At 39.3% G+C, this 26,501-nt stretch overlaps 1 protein-coding gene across 2 annotated transcripts in view; it reads right to left on the bottom strand.

The window, feature by feature from the left end:
• TAF4B (TATA-box binding protein associated factor 4b) overlaps positions 1 to 26,501 on the bottom strand; it is a 70,936-nt gene that overhangs the window by 13,240 nt on the left and 31,195 nt on the right. For both annotated transcript variants that reach the window (XM_027638881.1, XM_027638880.1), the window contains 5 exons: positions 26,298 to 26,403; positions 20,951 to 21,120; positions 18,116 to 18,246; positions 13,299 to 13,424; positions 12,288 to 12,344 (listed from right to left, as the gene is read on the bottom strand). In XM_027638881.1, coding sequence (XP_027494682.1) covers positions 12,288 to 12,344; positions 13,299 to 13,424; positions 18,116 to 18,246; positions 20,951 to 21,120; positions 26,298 to 26,403 — 590 coding nt within the window. The remainder of the gene's footprint in view (positions 1 to 12,287; positions 12,345 to 13,298; positions 13,425 to 18,115; positions 18,247 to 20,950; positions 21,121 to 26,297; positions 26,404 to 26,501) is intronic.

The raw sequence follows: 26,501 nt of genomic DNA, 5'->3' as shown, positions 1-26,501 counted from the left end.
CTGACAGACTCCAGTACTTTGTCATGCTTAGAGCCCTATAGACTGCACTGTGTAACACCTTTTATGAAGACCATAATGTGGTATCAACGTAGCCTTAAGAGGACCCTTGCAGTTGGTTTATCAGCTCATAAGCTTTGCCATTTCTGATTATCGGAAAATATATATCTGAACTGGTTTATGAAGCCGGATTAGTGTTAAAAATCAAAGTTACCAAATTCTGGGAACCAGACACATTCTTAATTCAAAATCTCAATTCATGACTGCACAAGCAAGATACTCAATTTCTTCATGCTGTATTACCTGAACCCAGCACTCAATACTGCCATTGTGAAACATCCAACTGAACAGGATGCTGCCCTTGACTGCTAGTCTTTCTTTTCCCAGTACATATTTGAATGTTCAGAAACATCTGAAGTAAGGTAGAGAGATCTGCTGCATGTTTATTTTCACTCACCTCTAGAAACCATTCAACACAAAGAAATCATTAGAAACAACCTTTACCTGGGTTAAGTAAACTTGGGATAGAATAGAAACCCACAGCAAAGAGGATTAAAATAAAAAATAAGCTTTATGCCTGCATTTCAAGGTCCATACTATTTCATCTATTCAATAACTATAGATGCCAGCTGCTCTGGAGCTCAGTCCAGTCATGTCTGCTGACAGACTTCCTAGCTTGGATTGTCCACCTTGCTAATACAACCACATCACTTGCAGATCCACCAGCTGTCCATCTTGGAGCATAGGTGGAGGGGAGAACTCTTTCTGGAGAGTGAGGTGGAGAATGAAGGTTTTCCAAACAGAGACCTCTGGGTTTGATCTTAACCCTTAAATGATCTGACTTGCCACTAGAATGGTTCCTTAGTCCATTCTCTCCTCATTCACTGGACTTAGAAAATTGTTCACATGGGGATTTCTCTGCATGCGTATGTGTGCACATCTTAAAAAAATTAAAGTACAACAATACCATGGTAGGAAAGCATCCAAATCTCCTCTCCTCCTCCCTCCCACTCTTAAAAACAATTAATTAATTGGAGTGCCTCATCCAGGCAATACAGGTATTTTGCTTATTAAGTTTGCAACACACTATGATTTTGCTTGCTTTTCATCTCTCAGAGATCTCATTTGGAGAGGAGAAAAGTCAGACGACAACTGAGCTTGCAGCACCTACATGGTGTTACTCCCCTACTTGCTCCCACTTAAAGATGAATCCACAACAAAGAAATACTGTGGGGTTTTGGGGGAGTGTTTTGGGGAGGAGAGTTTTTGGTTGGGTGGTTTCTGGGTTGGTGTTTTTACAAGTCTTATTTTACTGCAGATAAGTAGACTTTAGTGATGCTGGCAACTTCACATCAAGTACTGCAGCAGCTAAGGCTATTTAAAAAACCAGTATTTCAGGGCAAGCTTCCTAAAAGGGCATTCTTCCCTGGAAGACTAAATTATCCATATGCTCAATATTTTTTAGCAGAAGTAAGGGAAAGCAAGACTTTAACAGATATATTGAGAGTAGAATTTTTGGGGGGTTTGGTGTTCATTGTTTTTCTTTTTTTGAAGATGGGATAAATGTTTTGGTTATGAAAGCAACACTATTTGCAAGTCAGCTTTGATCACACTATGTAGGCTTTTGCTTATGGAAACACAGTAGTACTTTTTCAATGACAGATACAATCATTCACTTACCACACACACTATTCTTGCTTTTGTGTGCAGTGTAAACACTTACAAGCTTCTTTATCAGAATTCACTGAGTACATTGGTGTTTTGCTTGGGTTTTTTTTTTCCAAATATACAGTGTTGCTTTCAAGAATACTTTAGATACTACAGATTTTAAGACTAGTAGTGTTCTGCAAATGTCTGAGGTTAACTCTAGCCAGCTTACTTTCATAAAATGTTTAAGATAAACTTTCCTTTAGTCTCAGTCTTGAATATGTATCTTTATATTCAGGACCACACTGCAACCAATCAGAGATGGGGGAAAGTAAATCTAAACCTGAAAAAGTAACTTGCAACTTCACAAACTCTGTGAAAGGCTGAGGTTTAGAAACTACTTTCATGTGACATCTTCATCACTCCCTGTAATGAAGTAGGAGCAATAAAATGCTTAGAATAAGCACTAAATCTCAGCAACAAAATGCTGAGATTTTTTTGGCAGAGGCAGGTGCTGACTCCCAGCCTCAGCTGTCCAGGCCTCCAACACCTGGAGCCACTCCTCCTTACAGGGAGCTATGGAGCATCCCTGTAGAAGTAAAGTACACCTTCCTGCTAGCGATGTAGTTCAGTCATCACAATGGTCACATGTACACCACAGTCTTCTTGCCATGAGAAGAGGCAGTAAAACATGCCACACACACAGAATTCCTCTGGGAAAGATTAAATTCCAAAAGGCTCCACTGACAAAGAAAACCAGAAGGCGAAAGATAATTTGCTTTACTTTTAAGAACCATTACACTTCAAGTAAAAGGACTTTTAAAACCATTAAACTTAAAGCAAAACCAAAACAAAAGCCTTTATTAGCCTAACGTTCTGCTTCCATCCCTAGGAGTCATTAGAAAACATATCCCCCTTCTCTCTCAACCCTACAAAATGCATACCAATCAGCTCTACTGTAGTTAGACATGTCAGAAACGTGTGGCTGCTGAACACTTCTGGCTTGAAGCAGCATTGAAACAAGATCCCCTCTCCTTTTAACAGCTGATGTTGATGGGCAGCCGTGGTCAAGTCTGAGGAGAAGACGCAGAGCTATGAATTAAATAGCGAGAGGGCTTTGGGTTGGCATCAGCATGGGGTGGAAAGGACTGGGCAGGTCAAGTCTCTGATAGGGGAGTACCAGAATGCTGCTCTGGCTGAGGATGGGTAGTGCCTTTGCACCATCACCATTTTTACCCCATGCAATTCAAGCAGACAAAGCAAACTGTTGGCACAGACATCCTGCAGGAGTGAGCACTGCTGCTGGAGGGCAGTGCTGGCAGAGAACCCACCAATAACAAAGGAGAGGATGACACTTGGGGGATGGTAGGCACTTTCTAGAAACAGAACTGCTGCATCTTTGACCAGGCAGTTCCCAAGACAATGCTGGAAATGCATGTCATTACTAACGTCTACTCTCTCCAATACATTTTCCACCTCATAACCAGTCAAAGGATTTTTCAAAAAATACAGAATCTCACCAGGGTTTTGGAGCAAAAGAAAAAAGACTTCATAGTCTTACTGCATTCTACACATCCCAGGGATTTTTCTGAGAACATAATTAAGACAAATGAATTTAAACACTCAATCTCCATAATGGACTCAACAGATCCCCATTAAGTGATATGGGCAGGCATCCAAATTACCCTGCTCAAGCCAGCAAAATCATCTTTTCATCAAGTTTTGTTCCATTAAAAAGTGTGAGATTAAATGTCCAAACATTGTGTGAGCAGTTAAAAGCACAGGATAAGGAGAAGACAGGCAGATAATGCCAAGGGATACCCAAGGATACTGGCTGGCTAATTACTGCCAGATTTTCCTAAACAAGATTAGGAAAGAGCAAAAGGCAACTGTGTAGAGTCAAATCTTTCTTTAACAGTTAGGTTTGTAGCACATAAGTTAGGGAAGAAAAATCACTGCAGCAAGTGACAGTAAAAGTAGTAAATACACTTTATCAAAATACAACATGGAGAAGTTGCATCTATTGTTTCCCTTTTAGAGGTCAGTTAATTAACACTGGTGTCTCTGACTATAATAGGATACCAATAGAAACTGCCACACCCAGGTGAAATCACAATGTCATACCCATCTTGAAAACAGATTTTTTTCCTTGAAGACAAAAGGGTGTGATGGCAATTCAAGAGGAGCAGGGGGAAGCTGCATCATACATCAGACCCCCAAAGGACCAGGTTTCCCCTCAACCTGACCTACTTCGTCTGCTGAAAGATGCTGCTGTTCCACCAGAAGAATCCAACACATGCTCTGTTCAAAATTCATTCCTCAAGAAGGGCACTGAGAGGGGACAGTCTCATTTGCAAGTGGCAAATGAACGTTCATGCTCCTTTCCCCCCCTTCCGATTTTCACATATGCTAAGAATTGCAGTACAAAGAGTTCTAAAACCCTGTGTATAAAGATCAAATTGGTATGAAAACGTCTCAGAACTTGTAAAATAGTCTTTGTTGCTGCTGGCCTTTTTAATAATAAAAATAGGGTTTAAAGTCTGGTCTTGCAGCAAGCAGGAATCTCTAGGGTGACACAATAACCATTTTAGTTAATCTGACCTGCAGCACAAATCAAGAAATAAGGTATGTTTTAAAGTCCTTCCTTATAGTGAAATGGCATTTGCAGCACGGCTGTAATCACACAAAATGAAAGGTTTTAAAATTGACCTCTCTGTTCTTCACTCAGTCCTCTGAGAAAAATATTTCTTTTTCTGCTCACAGAAATTCTTTCTCACTTATGTCTCATACTCTGCATTTCAGAAAATATGCAGTATCTATTTTTACTATTATACCAGTGACATTTTTGAGGCATTTTAATATTAAAAAATAAATTTCAAGTTGTGTAAGAAGACAAGAAGTACTTCAGCTATGAGATGCTATGAGATGCTGAGATTTTTACTTAAAGCAATACTGCAGATTGGTTTTAAACTCTTTCGGTTACAAAGTACATGATATGTGGTTGTCCGAACTATCAAAGCCCCACTAACTGAAGGTATGCAAATCTCTATATTTTCCCTAAACAGCAAGAATCCCTTGGACACAACTGATGAAAAGTATATGCTACTACAAATAAAGCCAACTAATTCACACTAGCTAATCCATGATGTGTACAGCAGAGGGTGGCTGTATTCTCAAAGGAAGGGGGAAAAGGAGTGCTACCTAGCTGAACACATGTTCACCTTGGAAAAGGACTAAATGAAAGCCCTCGTGTCTGGTCACAAAGCATCCAGCACAGGATTCACGTATTTGGTAAAAGCTTTCACAGCAGACAAAAACCATGAAACATTTACTCGCTAGATCCTCAAGAACAGTTTTACCAGGGAAGGTTTTTCTAAAGGCAGGGAAGAGATAATTTGTATTATTCAGGGCTCACGGAGCAGTAATAGGGATGAGGTTAAAGAAAAGCCAAACAGGTGGCACTTGTCCAGCACAATGCTGGAGGAACTTACACTTAGAAAAAAAAAAAAAAGCCATAAAATTCTCTTGGCAATGCAGTAACAAACAAATAACAGCCCCGCGGATGTAAATGAGTTCAGAAGAAATGCTGGCAAGACAGATGTGGAAGCTAAACACCACAATTCTGGGCTCGATATAATTAATACAAGAGAAAGACTAAAAAGTATACGTACAAGATACTGTGTTTAATATAAAGCAAAAAGTGGGGATGTCTTCACATATGACATTATAGGCAGATAAAGTACAGGACAGATTAAATAAATATTTAACGTAACAGAAGAACTGGCAGGAAAGGAAACTAGGGAAGGCTGAAGACAAGTTAATGTATGCCTAAGGGTTATGTGTGCTATCCAGCAATAAGTAGATCAGGAGTAATAAAAGCACTAAAGTAGATGAACAAGAATTTGTATAAGACTTGCGGGGTAAAAAGGCAAGGAATATGGGCATACAAAAGAGGCAGAAGCTCCCAATTCTATCAGCTTCCACAATAAAGAAACTAAACAATAAATTAACAAATATTAAAATTCAAAGTAAAAGAAACTGTGACCAAATTTCAACATCTACCATTTTTTACATCTGTGAAAAAGGAACCTCAAGACCTACATGTGCCCTTTACTGCATATTTTTAAAGAACTAAATAGTGACGTACCCTTTTAGTGGAGCCACTTATTCCACTGAAATGGCTTCTTTTTCTATTCATTCTTTTTTTCTGACCAGCTTTTTCAAGCAAAGTTTCACTGGGATTCATTGTGTCCTCCATTTAATGCTTTGAAAGTTGTCTACTCTTCTCAGTTGCTTCTCCCTTCATTGTCTTTGCAAGAAAGCACTGCAATTTTTTCACAGTCTCTTTAAGCATTTTAAGGAACTTGTGAAGAAAATTAAAAATAAACCTTAAAAATCTGTTTTCAATCCCAAGCCTCTTGCACTCGTTGTCATAAAACTCAATGAGCATTACTGCCTCCAGCCTCTACCTTCCCTATACAAAATTTTCTGCCCTACAGGTTGAATGCGGTTGAATAGCAGACTTCTCATATGGGGGACATTCTCTGAGGAAAAGTGACACTTGGAGGCTGCATATTTAAACATTTACCATCCTCTCCTCTTGCCTATAATGTAATTTCTCTTCTTGCAATTGCTTCCTTTCAAACTGTTTTAATTAGCCATACAATTAGTTTCCACTGACTTTTCCCTCTGTTGTAATTTAGATTTAACAGCAGAAAGGCAGAATAGCATGCCCTGGTTTGATATGCAGTCCTAACTTATAATAGAACTGTATGTAATACTGTAGAATTCTTTCAGGATAATATTCCACATATATGCTTCAGTGGTAGAGTAGTCCCTACTGTGGCTGTGTCCCCCAAGCCCAGATGCCTTGTCTGTCTAAAATTAAAGGGTGTAATAAAATGTTTTGGAAAACAACAGAACATTTTTCCAGAACAGCCATGAAGTAATCTACCCACAGAAGAAGGAAAAAAAAAAAAAAATCTTTCAGCTGATATTTGACATTTCCTAATATATAAACAACTCCACACAAGAAAAAAAAAAATCCAGGGCATAGTGACTTCGGGACTCCTTATTTTGCCCATTCTTGCTAAGAATTTCCTCTATGTGGAGTATGTATTGCCTTTTACCAGTTTTTTTGTTCTGCTTAACAATTACTGATACATTCTTGTGTTTTCCAGAACACCTGGAGCATGCTTTCCCTTGTGCAGTCCCATCAGCTTGCCTTACTTGGAGGCCCAAGGAACTTCTTGGGTGTCTGGCATCCAGGATCAAGCTCTGCATTTTCAGAAACTGCCTAGGCTACTTTTGTTGAAAGGCCAAGAAATAGACTACAGCACACCACACCAAAACCTTGTTCCCTAGTTTCCGGGTCAGATACTATCACATATGAGAAAACTTCTCAGTGACCCTGAGCAGATCTGCCTTATCACAACATGCCTTATCCAGACCTTGCTAGACATTACTTTAAGACCAATCACAGTTCTTCCAAACACACAATATTGTAACACTGTATTCATTCACTCACTCACAAGGTCTCCAAGCTAGAGAAAGTTTTTCTTCCACTTGTCAGTCTCTCCACCTCATCATCTCACCCAACACTCCTTCTAGGCACAAAACTCTCTGGATCTCCATTGTCATTTTCTTTTTGTACTTTTAGCCCTAACATTTCCTCTATTAGCAAGTTTCTATTGTAAGGCCATACTTGCAACTGGTGATGTGTCCATTTTCTGCCTCAGAGAAACTGAAAAAAGGTTATTTGAAAATGCAAAAACACGCTTAATGGAGTTTTGTGGGGTTTGTTTTTCACTAAAGATAGTTGTTACCATCTTTCAGCCAGATGGTTTTCGGGTGGTTTTCGATGCAGTGTCTCAGCTGCTCTTTTCTTAGGTTTCTTCAAAACACCAATATGAATGTCACATAAACAAGCATTTGGTTTGCTTTTTAGCTCGCTCAATAATCTAACGCTTTACAGGATTTCCATCCCTGATTTTCTGCAAGACTTGTAGCACACCAAATCTCTGATGATAGCCTTCTGTTACTTGTAGGACTACACTGCAGCTAACAAAATGTATGTCTTTTCAATAATAGTGCTTTTTTTTCCTCTAAAAACATGCAGAAGCAGGCAAGAAACACTATAGAACAATAAAGATAATATAAATCAGGTAATTAAGCAGAAGCTCTCAGGCTGTCACTGAAGGCTCATAAAAAGCAATGAGATCTTATTTTGCTTGCAGCATCTTGTTTGCTTTTTTGAGAGGTCATGGTTAACTTTTCCCCTGCCACAAGAACGGTCTTAAAGAATTTGAATGATTAGGTCCAGAAGACTAAATATAGAAGCAGCACAAGAGGTGTAGGGGGAAAGGAAACAAAGAGCTTGAAAATCTGGGTTGGAGGTGGTAGGGAGAGCAGCAAAGAATCAGGTTACAGTTACTTGTTACCTGAGAATATGATGGGAAATAAGCGAGTTAGGATGGATATATGAAACAGGAAAAAAAGATGACTTGAAAAGATACTACAGAACAACTAAATTCAGTCATTACTATGTAACACCCAGAACTCATTGGAATCATGCTGACTCTCTGTTTGATGTTTTTGATAGGTTTGTTCAGTCTCTATAAAAACCCTAGGGTTTGCTATTTTCCTCCCAGTCAGTTGATACTAAAGGTATTGAATTTTCTCAGCATCTCATCTACTGCTCTCTTGTATCTGTGTCAAAAAAATGCACAAGCACATCAAGCAGGCAGGAACAAATAAGTGGGAAGATCTATGCAGTCATAAGTGAACACAGTTGCTGACAGAGCAAGGAATGGGGGACGCAGATCTGCTGCCCACCAGGTGCTTGCTCCACACATTTCTTCCCCTTGCTCAAGATGTAGCTGGTCACCTTTATCCACTGATAGATGCTGCAAGGTGACACAGAGTAAGAGCAGAGATAAAGGTAGCTACTGTGGAAATAAGCTAAGATGCTATCAGTAAAATACCTGTTCACCTGCTCAACCCAAAGCAGCAACCTTGCTCACATACATTCTGAAAGGTTTGCCCAGACTCAGCCTTAAGCTTCCCAAAGCCATACTATAAAAGCAATACTCACTTTGAAGATGAGGGACAGAAGTACAAAAAAATTAGGAAAAAATTTCTTCACCAAGAAGGGTTGTCAAGCATTGGAACAGGCTGTCCTGGGAAGTAGTTATGTCAGCATCCCTGGAGGTATTTAAAAGATGTGTAAATGTGGCACATACAGGGACATGGTTTACTTGTGGTCTAAGACTTGGCAGCGCTGGTTGGACTTGATGATCTTCGAGGTCTTTTCCAACCACAATGATTCTAAGAGATCAGGTTTATATTTAAAATTATAGTACACACTGTTAAATACAGACATTTTTACAGGTCTTCTGGGATGCACTGTTCATATGACTTGCTTGCACATTTGACAGTATCCTACAACTACTCAATTTAAGTAAGCTCATTTCACAAAAGGAAGGAAGCCACAGATGAACTATAAATACAGCTTCAAGAATTGCATTGACTGAACATTTTCTTTGTAACTGAAAGCATTGTAGAAAGTAGAACAGGAAATAGCAGAAACCACCTAAAAAAGTTATGGTTTAATAGTGCAAGCATCAGGGACAATGAAAGGACTGTATCCTGTCAGTCTGAAGAGGCAGATAAGGCACAATGAAAAACAGGGTTAATTTACCCAGACTTCAGGAACACTGTTGCACAAAGAGCGGGTCCATGAGGAGAGTAAGGACAAAATTCTTGAGTGCACAAAGCAGCAGCTTGGGGCTAACCTTGCAGCTGTCTCTGAAGAAATGTGCACTTTCCATAGGTATTAAAATCTGCCGAAACAGGTGAAAAGGGGAAGTAAATAAAGACTTAATTCATAGCAGGCTACATAGACTAAGAATACAGGAAAGTAAATGACTTAGCACAGGGGAAGTTTGAGGCAATAGGTCATGCAAAAAGGGATGAAAAGGTCACAGCAATTATGTACAGCCTTCTGGATAAAAGAATCCACTGCAGAGTCTCTGGATGTACTTCCAGCAATGTTAAGACATTGCCTCCAGCTGCTAGATGACAGCACATCCTGGATTTATAAGTATTCATTGTTAGGATGTACACCCTGCATTTTGGGAAACTTTGCTTTAGAACATGCTACAGTGCCATTACCCCACACACTCTCCCTTCTCCCTGGGGGTTACTATAAAGATATAAAAGACAGCTTTGATGAAGGCAGGTCCACATTCCTTCTTAAAGAACTACAAGCGGACAATCAGATCAGGCTTTCCAGTGGATACTGAACCAGACTGACCTGGAAATGATCTGATTCCAGCTGATAGAGGCATCAAAGTTTCCAAGTTTGGTTTCTTAGGAGCAGACTATAATCACAGCATGACAAGACAGACAGACAAGGGTAAGCCATTTCAGACCTTCATCCCAGTATTCACCATGCTTTAGTTACCAGTTGTAGTCTTGGAATATTTGTTGATTTTTATTTTGCTCTTATTCCAGTTCTATTTGTGTTTGCATTTTTTTTTATGCAAATCTGTGCTGACCATTTATCTCCTAACTGTCAATAAAGTGCTAAATTTTTCCAGCTGCATTTGCTCTCATTTCCACTCAAGCTCACAGATAAGAAAACATCACTGGCACAAAAGGTGGGTTTATCCATTCTCCATGTCAAGCCTGGAGAAGCTTCTGGCTGACTCATTCTCTGGAGAATTAAGAGGGAAAGGGAATACCAACACAAAGATCTGTGTTGTCCCAAGAGGCACATTTGCCTCCTCTTCTTTTGGTGAAGCAGTTGGAGACTCTCACTCTGGGAGCAGCACAGCATGGAGAAACATGCAGGACAAGTGTGAGGCAGGCTGTGTTAGCCTGGCACAAGATAAGATGAAGGAGGTGAACTCAACACATAGTAGAACAACAAGCACTAAACTTACATGCCTTCTTCGCTCTTGTTGGCTCCTTTTTTGTACAACTATATGCTACTTTTTAAAAGAAATCTCATTAACAATATCAACTAATCTAAAAAGAGACCCAAAACACATACCTATACAGAGTATTTTTCAAGATCCTACATATTATTGTTAATAGGACAAGAGAAAAGAAGCTGCATAAATGAATTACTTTGCCGTCTTTTAATAAAAGAAAGAACGCCTAGAAATAATGAGATGATGCAGAGGTAAAGTCACCTACAAAACAAGACAGATTAGCATCACCCACTGATTGTTGATCCTGGTGGCACTACAGGCAAACTGGGAAGGGCTTTAGGGCAACTTTGTACTCACAGATTGTAGGAATGAAGAAAGAGTTGTAAGCAGAAAACAAAGAATTAAAACATAGTAAAGCAAGCTCTTTCTCTCCTCTTATTTTACAAATTTCTTCTACTATGGTGCAAATCCAGAGCATTGATTCGAATACTATTTTACTGGATTTCCATTTGTTTTGCCTGGGCTCCTACATTAATCCAAACAATAAGGGCCTTTAAAGCATTCATAAATAACCTGGTGCTGCTGCTGGCACCTAGGAGCCAAGTGCAGCAATGTTAAGCAACAACAAATTTCATAGTTCAAGAGGCACAGTTAAGGAAAAAGGTTGCTCAGAAAATCACTCTCATTTAGCACAAAGATCCTTAAAAATTGCATGAAATCAGTCAAGTAACTATAGAAACCAATTTCTTCAGCTCTGTATCACACGTCTCACACCTCAATTGTCTTTATTATCGTCTGCTGTCAGATCCTTAATCAGAAATGTGAACAGGCTTGATGATTTATTCAGCAGGGAAAAGAATCTGTAGGTCAAGTGAAAAATTTCACACACACATACACACGCACACACATCTTCAACCTTAGGTACTTTCATTTCATTCTGTTCCCAGTAGCTCTGGGGGCAACTCCAGTGAGATCCAATATTAAGGCTCAATTAAAATAAGCTCCAATTAGTGGAGCTTTTTTCTCTCAGGCTAGAAAAGTCAGGAAATGGATATTGGGAAATGTAAAAAGTCAGCTACTGAGAGGAGGCTGCAGACATAAATGAACTTATTTGTTGATTTCTACAGTTGCTATGCAGAGGCCTCTGGGAGTAAAAGCTTAACCAGTCTAAGCTATAAACTAAAACCCCTGCAGCTAAACATGAACTGTGTGAAACAAGGGCTCCATTCCAGAACAGAAAACTGCTGGGCCCAGAAAATTAAAAGCCAGAGGCGTTTTCCATTTAAAACTAAATCCCAGTACCGCCTCCCAGCCAAAGAATTATAAGCAGTATCAGATTTACAAAACGAACAATTACCCTGGAAAAATGTAGCCTATTGTGCAGTCCCAGATGCTAAATCTCAAAGTTTCTTCTTTTTTTTTTTTCCTAATCCCACATTATATTCCTAACAAGTGTACTGCTGCAGTTTACAAAGGACTGTTTCTAGACAGGACTGAAACTGCAAAAATAAAATGTTAAAAAAAGAGAGCTCATAATTCATTGACCTCATTTGAAGCACTGCCCTTGCCTGTGGCAGTTCCTGTCCTTCCCCAAGGCCTCTGCAAATGGTATGCAGCAGCAAAATAAACCCTGACCTAATTGCCAGGACAAGGCTGCCAACCTTCTCTCAACACACAAAGGCAAGCATGGTAACTGGGAAGTCCTACCTCTTTCGCTTTCTGCTTTAACCGCAGTTGCTCTGGATCTTCTTTATTGGAACGGCTCTAGCAAAGGAAGAGGAAAAAGATTGAACAGAAATTACTGGCATCCAAACACCATCGTATCCGTTAAATATTTAATAAATGACAATTTTCTCTGGTGATTGAAAGATTTAGCTCCAGGGGTGAATGCCTCAATCCAGACTGGCTTCCATCCCCCTCCATGCACATACGTGCACACCCCTCCTCATCTGGGCCGGCTGCCTCTGCTCTAGCCTGAAGCAAGATTAAGCTGAAAATGATGCTAACACTGTCAGTCAGGTCCAGTCTAGGCATGATGTTGTTCATGTCAGCAGCAGACACTTAAAAAGGACAGGAAGTACAGGAAAGAAAGGGAGTTGTATTCATGCAAGCACAACACTGTTCTTTCAACCCTAGATGAGGCTTCCATCCAAGGGGCTCCAGAATTTGGACTGAAAACAAACAAACAAACAAACAAACAAAACCCAAACAGAAGATGATCAAGCCACACCTGATAGAGTAACATCTATAGGTGTTTTTTTTTTCTGCTTCTCTTCTGAAGAAAAGAGAAGGGAGAAGAAAGGTACTTATTCTATACTACAACAGCTCCATCAGGGCTTCAAGGATGCTGGGCTAGCCCTCTGATCTTGACTACAGAATATAAATACATCTGGCAGGGTGGTGGATCTCACCAGGTTTCAGTTTCAGAGCCAGAAATGATCCAGGAAGGATATTTTTGGCTTTTTATTTAATTTTGACCAGTAGGAATAATCTCAAAAGCAGAGTTCACCCCACCACACATTTCAAAGAACTCCTGTTATTTTTTTTAAAATGTAAATAGGCTAAATCCTTTTCTGTAAAGCCTAAACTGTCCTAAACATTATGAATTTCCAGCAACAGGGTTAATGGCTACTACATTTAAAGCAGAAATAGAAGAAACCTGAAGATGTTCACCAATCTAGAGGACACGACTACTTCCTTGGAAAGCAAGAATATTACCTTGGCTGCTCGAAGCAACATTTCACGTTCCTCTTCATCTTTTCTCTGCTTTTCTATGTGATCAAGTTTTTCAAGAAATCTCAGCTGTGCTCTGGTGTCACTACATACGATGTACTTATCACTCCCCTGGAAAAAAGAAGTTTGTTATAGACCACCAGGCCTTTATACACACAACTAAAGCTAATAAACCCAATGGGAACAATCTGAACAGAACAACACTGTTTTTCAAAGCTGAAAAGTCTAGCCTGTTTTAGAAAGACTTCAGCTGGTAGGTAGTTATTTACACATCTCCTCTCCACTGAAGCATGTTTCTAGTCCGTGACTAGTAAAAGGTTACTGAACAAGTGCCATTAAAAACATCTACTCTATATTGACTAAAATTACAACAGTCTTCCCTAACCCTAGTTAAAAGACTAAAATTTTGGTTTAAACCATCAACTTCATATCCAGTAAACATATTTAGGAAAATATCCTTTCCCCTTTAGAGAGAGAAAAAATTAGAATTTGCCATTTTAAGTTTCTAGTGTTTTGTGTTCTAGTTTCAGCTATTTAATGCAGAAGTTGAAATAAGCATCACCTGGTATTTCCAAAAAAGTTTTATGTAGCGGAGGGGTGGTTTAGAATTAGTTATAATGAATCTTAGGGGTGAAGATATGGTTTAGATATGGTTAGATATGTTTTATTATACCTTTAAGAACACATATTATTGCCTCAGTGAATGCTCTCAAGTCATAGGATAGTTTATGTTGAAAGGTAACCCAGGAAAGTCATCTGGTCCAACCACCCGTACAAAGCCAGGCCAGTGAATACTAATGACTAGTTCCAACAATAACTGGACACACAAGCATTGAAACAAAACTAGGGTCATTTTGGTCTCAAGAGTAGCAATCAGTAGTTCATTTTTCATTCCAATTTTGCGCTCACTGGAAAGCCTGAGTTGACATTTACTGTAGATTGGAAAGACAGAGAAAGGAAAAATCCAAAACGTGGTCAACTGGCAAAGGAAAAGTTGGGTTTACTATGCTGCTCTTCTAAAGGCAAGCTATTTAAGCCCTATGTTGGCCAGAGGGCGTTAGGCAAAACAAGACAAGGAGCTCATTCTAGATGAGGTATGTCCGTGCCACCTGTTTGTACCATGTTTTAATGCATGTCCTACACTTACCTTCTTTCTCTGTTGCTTTGTGAACTTGTTTCCCTGAGAAATTTTTTTCAGCTTAACACACTAGGTACTTTCAGCAACTTTTCTTTCTATCTTAGCCCAATCTCACGCTCTAATGAATCAATTTTGACATACAACTATTCTGAAATAAGCACAGGATATTTTACAGTTGTATTTTAGGCAAGGTTACATGTTAAGTATATAGACTTATCAGTATGTATCAATGACTTCAGCAGCTCAATTTTCAGTTTTCAAGCATACTACACTCAGATTCTTCCTCCCATACCCAGTCACACCCTATTAAAAGTTGTAAGGAAAGTAAAAGTCTTCTTGTGGGGCACTGTTGTCTCCTAATCTGAATTCTCACAACCTGGCCAGAGCATGAAATCAATCCTTCTCCTGGTATTACGTTTGGTCCTTTTCAATGAGCCACCCCATTGTCATGTATTACCAACTGGGGCTAAAACCACACCATATGTTGCAACCAGAGACTTTCTTTCCAAAGCAGTGTCTGTGGCTCTGCAAGAGCCAGTAAACCTTCTCCCCGTCTTCTGTTACCGCTCAAGTTTTTTTTACCACTCCCCACAACGCATACACTACTTTGAATCACTCCCAGTACATTAGTATAACTTGTTTTGAAGCAGCAGCTTATAATAATCCACCACCATACCACAATCCTTTTAAAAGGACAAAGAAGAAAGCTGTATTACCAGAAGATTATTTTTTCCAAAGTTTAGAAGTGTTTCGCTTTGGAATACCCAAAATCAGAGTCAGATGTTTACGCATATTTTAAGCCAAATCCATGACCCTATACCAATTAGGAATGCAAGTCTCTCAACCGGCTGGTCTCCAATGCACTACCACAAGCTTATACAGGACAAGAAATGGGTGCATCCATAACAGTATTTCAGCTCATCAACTGTTCTGAGAGAGATTATTTCAGGAATTTTTAGAAGAGGAACACCTGCAGTTGTGTTTTGTCCTACTCAAAATAAACTTCTCTGTGATTGTTTAGCACTGAATTGCTTAGATGGAAAACATCACATTGTATACCTGTTCCTAACTTGTAGCCAGCACTGTTATGATGAAGCATATCACCCACACCATATCACCCTACAGATAAAGCAGTTTAGAGCTGCATGTGGGGAAAATGTTTCCATGGAGCACTGTTTATAGCTCAACACCATTACCATGCTGCACCATTACCATGCAGCTTATGTTGAAACCATAAGCTCATGGGCTCCGGCCACAGGAGTAGGGCAGCCATTGTGTGCTGGGATGAATCCATCCACATAAAAAACGTTCTTTAATCACTGTAGTGCTTAGTTGTCATATGAATTCTAGTCTTAAGTATCACGTCACATGCACACTCTTATACCTCAGTAGTTTTCCAGATTGTAGAAGAGAAGGAGCCGAGGAACTAAACCGGCTAGCTAATTCCCATTATGGTCTTACAAAGGCTCTATAAGAGCACTGCAGCAAGAGCTGCATCATGATGAGCAGTTTACAACAACCTGAAAGGCTATTCCTACTTCAGATAGAGAGACCACCATGATAGTTTTATCCTAATTAACTTAGTAACTTCCAATCACATACTTTTTTTTTTTTCCTTAAGTTTAGCAAAAGTTGGCAAGTCTACGTGGTAGCATGGTATGAAGCTTTTACCCTGCCAATTCACTCTCTCTGCAGGGCTATCCATCAGATGAAAGCTGCTAGGCATGAGCTGAGCAAACTGGGAAGAAGAGTTTCCTGAGTATGATCCCATGAATTACTGGCATTTGTAAACCAACTCCTACCATAACAAGTTACTTTGGTTGTACCACACCTATTCCTCTTACTGTAGGGTTTTTTGTACTGAAGACAGGCCAATATAAAGCCTTACAAAGCAACTATCTGACTCTCTTGGAAAGGCTCTGAGAAATTCTGAAATACATGAAGCCCACACTGCACAATGGTACCAATCAATAGCCTAGAGGGAAAAGAGAAGAGAGGGTAAGCACCGGGGGAGATGTAATACAGGGCTTTGTAAATATATATATGAATCACAGAATCACAGAATATTCTGAGTTGGAAGGGACCCAGAAGGATCATCGAATCAAACTTGTCAGTGAATGGCTCATGAAGATCAAACCTGTGAACTAGCATTATTAGAACCAGGTTTTAACCAAGTAACGTGACTCCAAAACCCTGCAGTGTTCCACTCCTAGATTTCCAAAAGCCTGTCAGCATCTCTCACAGTAACATCACTCACAAATGTAATCCTGTAGGACACTCCTCTGTAGCAGAATATCATCTTCCTAACAAAAGGGGGTACCTGTGCCTCTAGGATTACTATGCCCGTTACTTTTTGTTTGTTTGTTTTGCTTTTGAGAGAAGAGGATAAGAAAGCAAGCTTATTGAAGTCTTACAATCTTATCATTGCTTCTGGCAATTCAATCAGACAAAAACCTATCTGTTTTTCTATTGCTTTAGTTCAATGAGAAATAAATCAGCCCCATGGAGCCTACTGTCCAAAAAACATCTCCTTAAGTTCTTGGTGTCTGCAAGACACTAAGTCCTACTAGTTACTCAGGACTTCAGTGTGCCTCCTCACTTTTCCTCACAAGCTCAACTGTACCTTCCACTTTAGAGAAATAACTCAGAACATGTGCAAATTTCTAAAAACTTCTCATAAAAAACTGCATACTTCTCCTGTATTGATTTTTTTTCTACTATATTTTCTTCTGGCAAAGAATAGCATAATCCAACTGCTTCCAACATCACCATAAATGCTTAGAAGTCTCCAAATAGTTCCTCCTCTTTACTATTGCTGCTCCAGTGCTTAAAGGCCTATAAAAAGTGTTCAGTACAAAAATAACTCCTATTCCATCAGTTAGCTGTTCTTGTTAAATTTCATTAAGTAAAAAGTTCTTGTAAAAAAACCAAACCCAAACAAACAAGACCTTAAGAGTTGACAGATACATTGAACTTCCTTTTTTTTTCTAAAACAGATTCATATTGAAAATAGGGATCAATATCTTATTATTCAATGACACACACAAAAAAAGGCTATTTTAGCCAGTAAATTATTGCTTCCTATTTGTACCATACAAGCATATCAAGGGATACTGGCTTACTGGGACCCAATATACTTTATATTGAATGGAGCTAATAAGAAGGGCTTGTATTAGCTAGGGAGGGGAGGGAGTCTGAAGTATCGGGGGGAGGGAGGGAGGGAGGAAATCTTGAGATTGAAAGGGTCTCTGCCTTCACATGGAGCACCTTCTGAAAGTAAAATAATCAATTCAGTTTCCCAAGGCTTTTTACTGCATCAATACTGCAGTTCTACCAACAGTAAATGCATAAGGAAAACACAAGGCCCTAAATCAACCCACCATCAAGAGCATTCAAAAAGAGCTTTACATATAAGATAAATTTTGCATAACAGGCAACACTTCTATGGAAGAGAAGAAATACATGCATTTAGTCTTATGCTAGGTTTTAAGAGCACCTGTCCAACAAGTCAAATAGAACAGTTATAAGCTATAACTGTTAAAATCAGCCTTTGGTAGCTACTGAAAATGCACATATTGCCTATGATGTGCCTACGCTTGGAAGAGGTTTAAGGCTGCAAAGCAGGAAAACTTTGGTGCAAAACTTGCCTAATGATTTCCTTTACCTTGTGGGTTGATACTCTGTGCTGAGCAATTACAGTTAGTTTTTCTAGGAGCCCTCGTAATCTCTCCTGTGTAGCGTGGGAGATCAAGTTCACAACATCAGAGTTAAGTTCCATAATGTCATGCCTTTTACCTGTGGAAGCAGAGAAAATCCATTACGTGTTTTAGTAGTAGCTGATAATTGAAATAATTAGCACAGCAGGTATTCTGTTCCCCCTGGAAGTCATACCCATTATGAATAAAGGTTTGGAGATTATGATTTTCCTGGTAAAGTCACAACTTCAAAGATCTTAGACATTACATTAATAAAACTTAGCCTGGAGCTTCAGAAAATATAGACATTGTTTCACTTAGCCTCCAGAACCACTCTCCTTGCAAGGTCATTTATAGGACAAAGTTAATAAGAACACAAATCAAGCTTCATGTTCAGGGAGGGGGAGAAGCAGTAGCTGTAGAAATTAGTGCCATATTCTGTTAATTCCAGTAATTAAAAAAAATACAGAATTACATTTTGCCCTGCTTGACACCGTGCTTGTTAACAACTCATGACATTTATTTGATGAGCAGGAATGGGTTTTGCAGTGCACTCCAGGCACACAGGACCCTCTCAAGTGCCCTGAGTGACGGACACGGGGCAGACAGGCCCAACCGACCCACAGCAGCAGCTCGGACAACGTAGATTCAAGTCCAGCTGGGGTCATCCTGCCATCACCTTCAACCTTTTCTCTGGGGCTGCTGCTGATTCTCTGCGTTTCAGCAGCTGCGACCGAGGCTGGTGACAGCTCCAGGCAAAGCTGTGCTGGCCCTGCACACCCAGAGCTGGGCATCACCTCTGTAACCTTCCTGTGGCTGCAGGCTGCCAACGGAGAAGCCTTCCCACAGTTGACACCATCGATCACTCAACACGACTCCATCCAGACACCTGGACAGCAGCAACTTTTCCCTGGTAGGCACGGCAGGCAGCAGCTTCACATGCCTCATACACTGTACCTGTCAGAAGCGCTTTTCCTCGCCCCTTGCTGCATTTACAGCAGCTGTAATACTTTATGATGCAATATACAGCACGCCTTCAAAACCCATTTTGCTATTTACTGCCAAGTGAAGTGTTAAGAATGGATAAACAGCACACTGTAAAAAAACTAATCACCTATTTCATTTGCCTTTGCTACTCTAACTGAAAATGATTAACAATTTCACAAGACAGGGAGAACCTAGGATGTTTTCCCAGATACAATCAAAGTGTATTTGATCAGGAAACATTGTCGTGTACCTTAGCTGAACGCAAAGCTCATTTTGCTCAAGGACTTTTCAATACTTCCTCAGCAGTTTCTCACTAGATTATCAGAACACCGAAACACCAACTTAAAGACTTAGTAAAATCCCTTCAAACCTCAAGACCTCCCTCCACACAAACACTTCTTAATTCAAAGAGGGCTCGGTTCAAAAGTAGATGTGTTCATTTTCTGAATTGTTGTACTCCCTAGCAATATTCCTTTCCTTGCAATCAAACACTTTTCATTTATGACACGAATTATTCCTATTATTATTATTATTAATGTGGAACAACTACCATGCCAGCCATGAAACAGCCAGGCTTCTATTTTCCATCTTTCAATGAATTGTCTTTGCACCCCAAACCAGCAAATTATTCTAGAAGTACTCTGTGTTTTTGAAGAGCTCTTAATTCTTCTTTATATACACTTCCCAAGAAGGATTGATTAATCCTCTACTGAATTTTGAGAAAATCTTCTAGGCATCAGTTTTGATGAGTATTTTCCCTTTGCCACTAATAACACAGCACTTACTTCACTCTACTATGCCTCATACAGCTCAGATGACACATCCTGGCTAACCAGAGCGGGGGTACTGAGGTTGCAGGTAGCATTTGCAGGTTACATACTTGTCACAGGTTAGCTGCTTACTTTGGACTGAGAACCAGGTGTGTCTAGAAAGAGAAAGACTTGGTGATCACGTAGCTAAACCATTGTGACAGAATTATGACTGCATGTACAACCACAGGCTTTTTTGGATGCTCAGCTGTAAAACTCACTGTTCCAGTACAGAGCGCTATGGGGCAGAGGGCACGAGCAAGGAGCAGAGCAACACTCATCGGCTTTGCTGTTGACAGCAGTGGTACCACTCAGTGTGGTTACAAATGCATGCTCCCTGCTCTGACACAACACAGCACTGCTAAGCAACAGTTACCATTTTGCTCACAAACTGAAATGATGCGTACACTAGAAACTTCCTACTGCAGTTTAGTTATATGCATTCAACATACATTCCACAGTACTATTCGCTACACAGACAAACAGCTTCAACATCTCTTTTGCATAAAATTAACTGAAGTTTTTTCCACAGAAAGGGTCAACTGTATTGGCAGTTGCAAACTTCTTCTTAATGTTGGTCAATAGAGCATGTATACCTGAACAGGCTGAGAAATGCAAAAATTGTTAGGAAAGATAGTGTAATGCATCAAGTTAGAAGCTGCAGAGACAAAAAAGCACATGTGTTTTGACACTAGCATCTTTATGGTTGTTAAGTGTTCCATTAAGTTTAAGAGTAATAAGTTGCTCACTTCTCACATGTTGAAGTGGCATCAGTTTCTTTTTTCTGGTTGTGCTTGAGACTGTTTCCATGTTAAAAAAAACCTTAAAGGACAGTTGTTTCCTAGAAGGGGAAGTAAAAGCTCAGTATAGTTTGGTAGAAACACATGAATTGAGATGGGAGATATTAATAATTCCAGGTCCTTCTTCATAGATTGGAGGCTGGTTGATGAAAGAGGCAAGAAAATACTACATCCATATATATATATGTTACATGTGCATTGTTCTCACCTATGTTCAAGATCTTCTTCTGAAGAGCTTCCAAAGAGAGAAATGGTTCATCTGAACAAGAGTGAATCACTGTACCAATGAACTCAGAGTTTGCTGCCAAAATGCACGCATTCTCCTCACTAAGATTGACCCCAGCCATAGAAGTCACATCATTTATATCATCTTCATCTCTACAAAAGAAAACACCAACATTTTATGCTTTGTTCAGAATAGATACAAAGAAAAAGCCTCTTGACTATCAACAAGCAGCCACACTGATGTATCTTGGGAGCTATTCCCATATAAAATAGATGTTTAGTGTGGGTGTGGACAGGGACAGAAAGCTCCTAAAAGCTCTCACACTTCAGTGAAGTGCCTCTGAAACTTTAATTTGGCTAATGCCTCAGCTGCTAGGCATGCAAATCCCTTACATGAAACTGAAATTTTGAGCAAGGTTGGAAACCACGAACTGACATAAACCTGGATTAAAAGTTCCCACAAACCCCTAACCCTGCACCACCGCTTTTGCAGACTGATATTTGTTCTAAAACTAATTCACCAGGTAGAACCGAGCATTAAGTAAAGTTGAATGCTGATTCACTGAACTAAAAATAAGCCCATTTTCTATCCAAGATGCCCATCTTAAAAGCTGAAGTTTACAACACAAGTTTATTACCACAAACCTGATCTTCACTTTTCTTTAGTGAGTTCCCTAAAAACACAGGATACAAACAGTCCTTGATTATACAGTTGAACCAATCCAGATCTTGTCCTTTGGATTAGTCCTACCACACCTATGTACATAGGGGGGAAGATGCCACGCTTCTGAAGTGCGGTAGCAGAGCTTCAGCTGTTAACACCCCTCCATTCTCCGTGCAGCAGCTTTGGACTATGTGTTCAAAATAAAAACTAAAATCTGGTATATTTAAGGCAAACATCACTCAGATGAGCTATAATAGCCTGTGTGCCTCAGCTTTTTTTTTTTTTTTAAGATCATTTAAGTTAAGATACTGAATGAATCTCGTACGGGAAAAGTTCTTCCAGGACTTTAGATCATCAAGAGAAAGCCTTTTTACTTCACAAACTGACAAGGGCCCTAGTAGTGGTTTCAAGGGTTTAGGATCAAATCAAAAAAGATGTCTGCAGTATTAAGACAGATAAGATAAATCACTCAATCTGATTTGGAAAACGAAGAAAATAAAACCAACACACACCTCTTGAAAAGTACTCTCTGGCAAGGTTTGATAAAATTCACCTTCAGAAAACACTGTGTGGTCTAAATAACTGTTGAACAAGGGGTTAGCCAGAAACTTGACATTCTTAGGTTATATGGGATTTCCTGGAGGCTGTCTTTTGTCTGAAAATAGGTAGAAGCTGAAGTTATTATGAGTTCCATTTGTGTGCCCTCATTGCTAGGAGTTCCAGTGTGTTGTGGTCAGAGAAAAGGAGACCCAACAGATTCCCAAACCAGCTCCATTCATTAATTTTAACTAGACACTGTAGCTTCCTGACTAGGCTTGTAACCCAAATCCATTGTGCTAAGAAAAGTGTTAAACCCCAGGACTGTCAGAACAGTTTGATGTCCACTGTTACAATTCAAAGCTGAAGTCACCAGCACCAAAACAGCTCCGCTTCTCCTACTCTTTCACAATCAGCAACTGAGGAGTTCCAAGTGTTTACTCAGGCTCTATCGGCCTAACAGAGATCCTGAACTTTCAACAATTGTGTAAATGAAGCTTCACTGAATGATAATTGAGTGCTAACTGATCTTGACAAGTACAATCCAGTTTCCTCTTCTTAGTGACCACTACAGAAAAGTCTTTGCTGTTGGCAGTGACTGCCACAGGTCTACTAATAAAGAAGATGACAAAATAAGCACAACTAGCACAAGGAACACACATCACAAGCTATCGACGCTGGAACCTGACATTACCCCAGTGGAACTGTCAATGGAATCCAAGGAAGGATGCTTGCACCTCAGACACAACTGTATAGCACACAGTTTCAGGAAATCATTTTTGCTTTTAACTTGGCCACATACTCAAGCAAAGAGGAGGTAAACTTGTATACTATACATCTATCCACCTTTCTAAATATACAGCTTTCATTACTCTATAACCTGCCTTTATCAGGTTCCTATTTTCTTGAATATTTCCATGCACACAGTCTCTCTCATGAGTACACCCATACGAGGGCTTACATGCAACATCTCTCTACCTGTACTGTTTTAAGGACAAATTCTAACTTTTTCACTGTGAGACTAAATTTGCATTAAGTCACTGAGTCATTAGCTTTGATTCAAGATATGAAAACACTACTGCACTTATTTTACTTAACCCAAAGAAATTACCACTACATTTCCTTAGAAACAGTGCTCACTAAAGATTAGTAAAAGTTTCAGAAGCCATGATAAGTTTGTACCTTTCACTATTCATTTTTCTTGTTGTTCAAACAAACCTCAATCATTTTAAGTAAGGTTACATGTACTTTGAGTAAGCTATAAAAATCATTCTACCAAGGCGAAAAATTTAAAATATTCCAGAGTGTACATGCAGGTGTTTCTGTTGGATATTTCAGCAATCCCTCCATAAAGTCCCTTTTCTGCACCACTTCCTTTAATTCTTTTTCCATTTGATCATGTCACACTCAAAAATCAACAGGAAAACTCTTCCAGCTGTTGTTATAAGTCTCCAGTGATTTAACCTTACCAAGACAAGGTGGAAAACAGAACTCAGAGTTCTGACCATTACACTGCATGAAGTCAGGTTTGATGCTTATACTGAATATTCACTCGAAAACAAACCCAAGCAATGCAGATGCATTTCACATCTATGAACTTCTCTCTCTGCTGCCTGAAAAGTGAGTCTGTGGCACCCTCTGGTGTCTGACTACCGCACATTTGCTCCTGAATCCATCTTTATTTACTCCATTTTATACAGGAGTAAAAGGGAACAGTAGAAACGCACATTTAACCCAAACCTCTACGCTCCATCACTGACAACTACATGGGCCAGAACAATTGCAGCAAACCAGGAACCACCAGAACTCACCACTACCACAGGGCAGGAGAAGCAGCTGCCCAGATGTGCTCCATTCTGCTGTCTCACCCCTGTTTGCCTGTTAGTTGAGATTGTTAGCACATTCCAGACAAAATACACAAGTTGTAGTTGCATGTGCTTTGGAGAACAACTTTATTAAACAGAATGGAGTAAAACAAGTATTTGAAGATGAAATATGTGACTTAATTTTTCCAGGGTGCTCTAGCATATACTTTACAAAAATGTGTAGATCAGCTTACAAAAATCTTGATTCTCTTAAAACAGACTGCTTCTTAACATGCCATGGTGCAATATCCATGCTTAGCTGAAATAGCATCTGGAAGGTTGGAATGCTTTGTGTTTTGTTGGAAGGTTTTTTGTTTGTTGGTTTGGGGGGCAAGAAATCACCACTTTTTCTACTGCTCATCTTAAGCAAACTAAATCAGCCCATTAAAGAGCAGACAAGGTCAAATTGCATCTAAGTATAGCTTAGTATTACATTCCCAAATCCTAACCTAACCTAGTCACACAATGGCAGAGGGTGTCAGGCTTGATGACATATTGCAATGAGAGTACACAGAAAGAGCACTCTCATTAGTGTCACATGTACAATCAAATCGATTACAAGACACACTCTCTACCCATAACAAATATCATCACAAAACCTGAAAGCAGGCCATGGTGCCTCTCTCTGCCTCACACATGATCAGCTGTTGATGGACCATAGGTCACAAAGAATAGCTATACTGGGAATACTGGATGTCAGGCCAGAAGAGAGCAAACCACTTCACTGCTTACTGAGGAACAGCTATTGCCCTGTTAACGCTATCTGATGAGAGAGAGAGAACACAAACACTTGACTGAGGGAAGCCAAGAGTTCAGGTACACACTGCCCACACACTGCCCCATATGAAGACTGTAATATGTAGATTTTAAAGTCATAAAGTTTGATTACAGCAGTGCATAGAAGAAGCAGCAGGAATGTACGCAAAGACAAATTCTGCAGAGATAAGGAGTTATTAGAAAAATTTAAGGTGAGTTAGAAATTTCCCATCTAAATTTTCATGGACTTATGCTACTTTGAAAATCAGATTCCAAAAGCAAGAACAGAACTCTATCTTGGATCACACTGTAAAAGCAGAGTTTTTCCTACACTAAGAATTTAACAATTCCAGGAAGAAACTTCAAGAATTCAACCTTTTTCTTCTAAGACAGCTAATATATTCCAATAGGAAGATCACAGAAAAAAAAAAAATTCTTTTTTTTTTGGTATGAATTTGTTTGTTGCTTTGTTTTTAATTGTGATATTTATGAAGTAATTTTTTTTAACATCACTACTCAAAATTATGTCCCACATTAATTCTGAAGTTATTTTATAAGACCTTAAGGCAGCTAAAAGAGCTACTGCTCTAATATGAGCTTTTCATTTCAACTTCTGGTTACTACTGTTTTAAGTGTTTGCTGTACACCGTATGTTACTATAAACAAAAACAGCTCTCTGATTATATCAGTGCACGCAATGCTGTAGCTTTCAAGAGATGAGAAGTCAACTGGTCAACAAGACGAAGGTATCATCATGCCTTCTTTTTTTCCCCTTAAAACTTGCCTTAAAGTCACAAGACCAATAATGCTTATGGCAGTCTGTACCTTTGATCCAGCATTACATTTCAGAGCTACAAAAAAACAATTTTTGCTTTTGAAAAGTTAATCAGTTACCAGAACAAAAAGTTTTAAGCACTTTTAATCTAAAGGCCTAGAGAATATGCCAGAAGTCATAATTAGAGATGTAGTCAAAGACTTTCACCTCTACATACAGAAACAAGCTTGTAAGAGGAGCTAATAAAAGATTCTGAAATACAGCAGAGAGCTTTAGGAAAGTTACCAGCCAGTCCAAGAAACAGTTCAATGCTATCCAGCTGTTTGCAAAAAGCAGAGGTTATATCTACTTTAATGCTACTTAGAGATTTTAATACAAGGTAACTAGATTAGCAATTGTATTCATAGGATGGAAATCAATATGCTTCCTCTACAAGAGAAAAACTGACACATATTGATGCACACTGTATATATAACTACACTTGTTGGATTTTCATCATGCTATCACCTCATCAGGACAGTTTTCTTACATTAAGAATAATTAACGTCTGCTACGAGGTAAAAATTTTCAGGTTCTCCCTTGTCAGTTAGTATCATAACATGAAAAACACATATCAGAAAAAAGTTTCTAAAGAAAGTTGCTTTTATTTGGGCTCCATTCCCACCTCTATATTTGCTGTCTGTTCCTTCTGTTCCTTCCTATTGTTATAACTTCTGATAATGTTTATTTTTACCTGAAGGATGTTGCTCCATTCTCTTTCATTTTTGCCTTCTGAACAGGAGATGCTTGAAGCGACAGAATTTTATTTCCTGGCAGGGTAATTTGTTTCAGAATGGAACCTAAAACAAAACAAAGAACATGCTATAGTACAAAGTAAAATGCTAAGACAACTGCTTAATCAGTTCTTTCTTCCAGCAAAGGCTACTGCAGATTCAAG

The sequence above is a fragment of the Corapipo altera genome, unplaced genomic scaffold (genome assembly GCF_003945725.1).
Source record: "Corapipo altera isolate COAL_440 unplaced genomic scaffold, ASM394572v1 49, whole genome shotgun sequence".
Taxonomy (NCBI): Eukaryota; Metazoa; Chordata; class Aves; order Passeriformes; family Pipridae; genus Corapipo; species Corapipo altera.
Note: the sequence above shows the minus strand (reverse complement) of the source record. Positions and strands in the feature narration are given on the sequence as shown.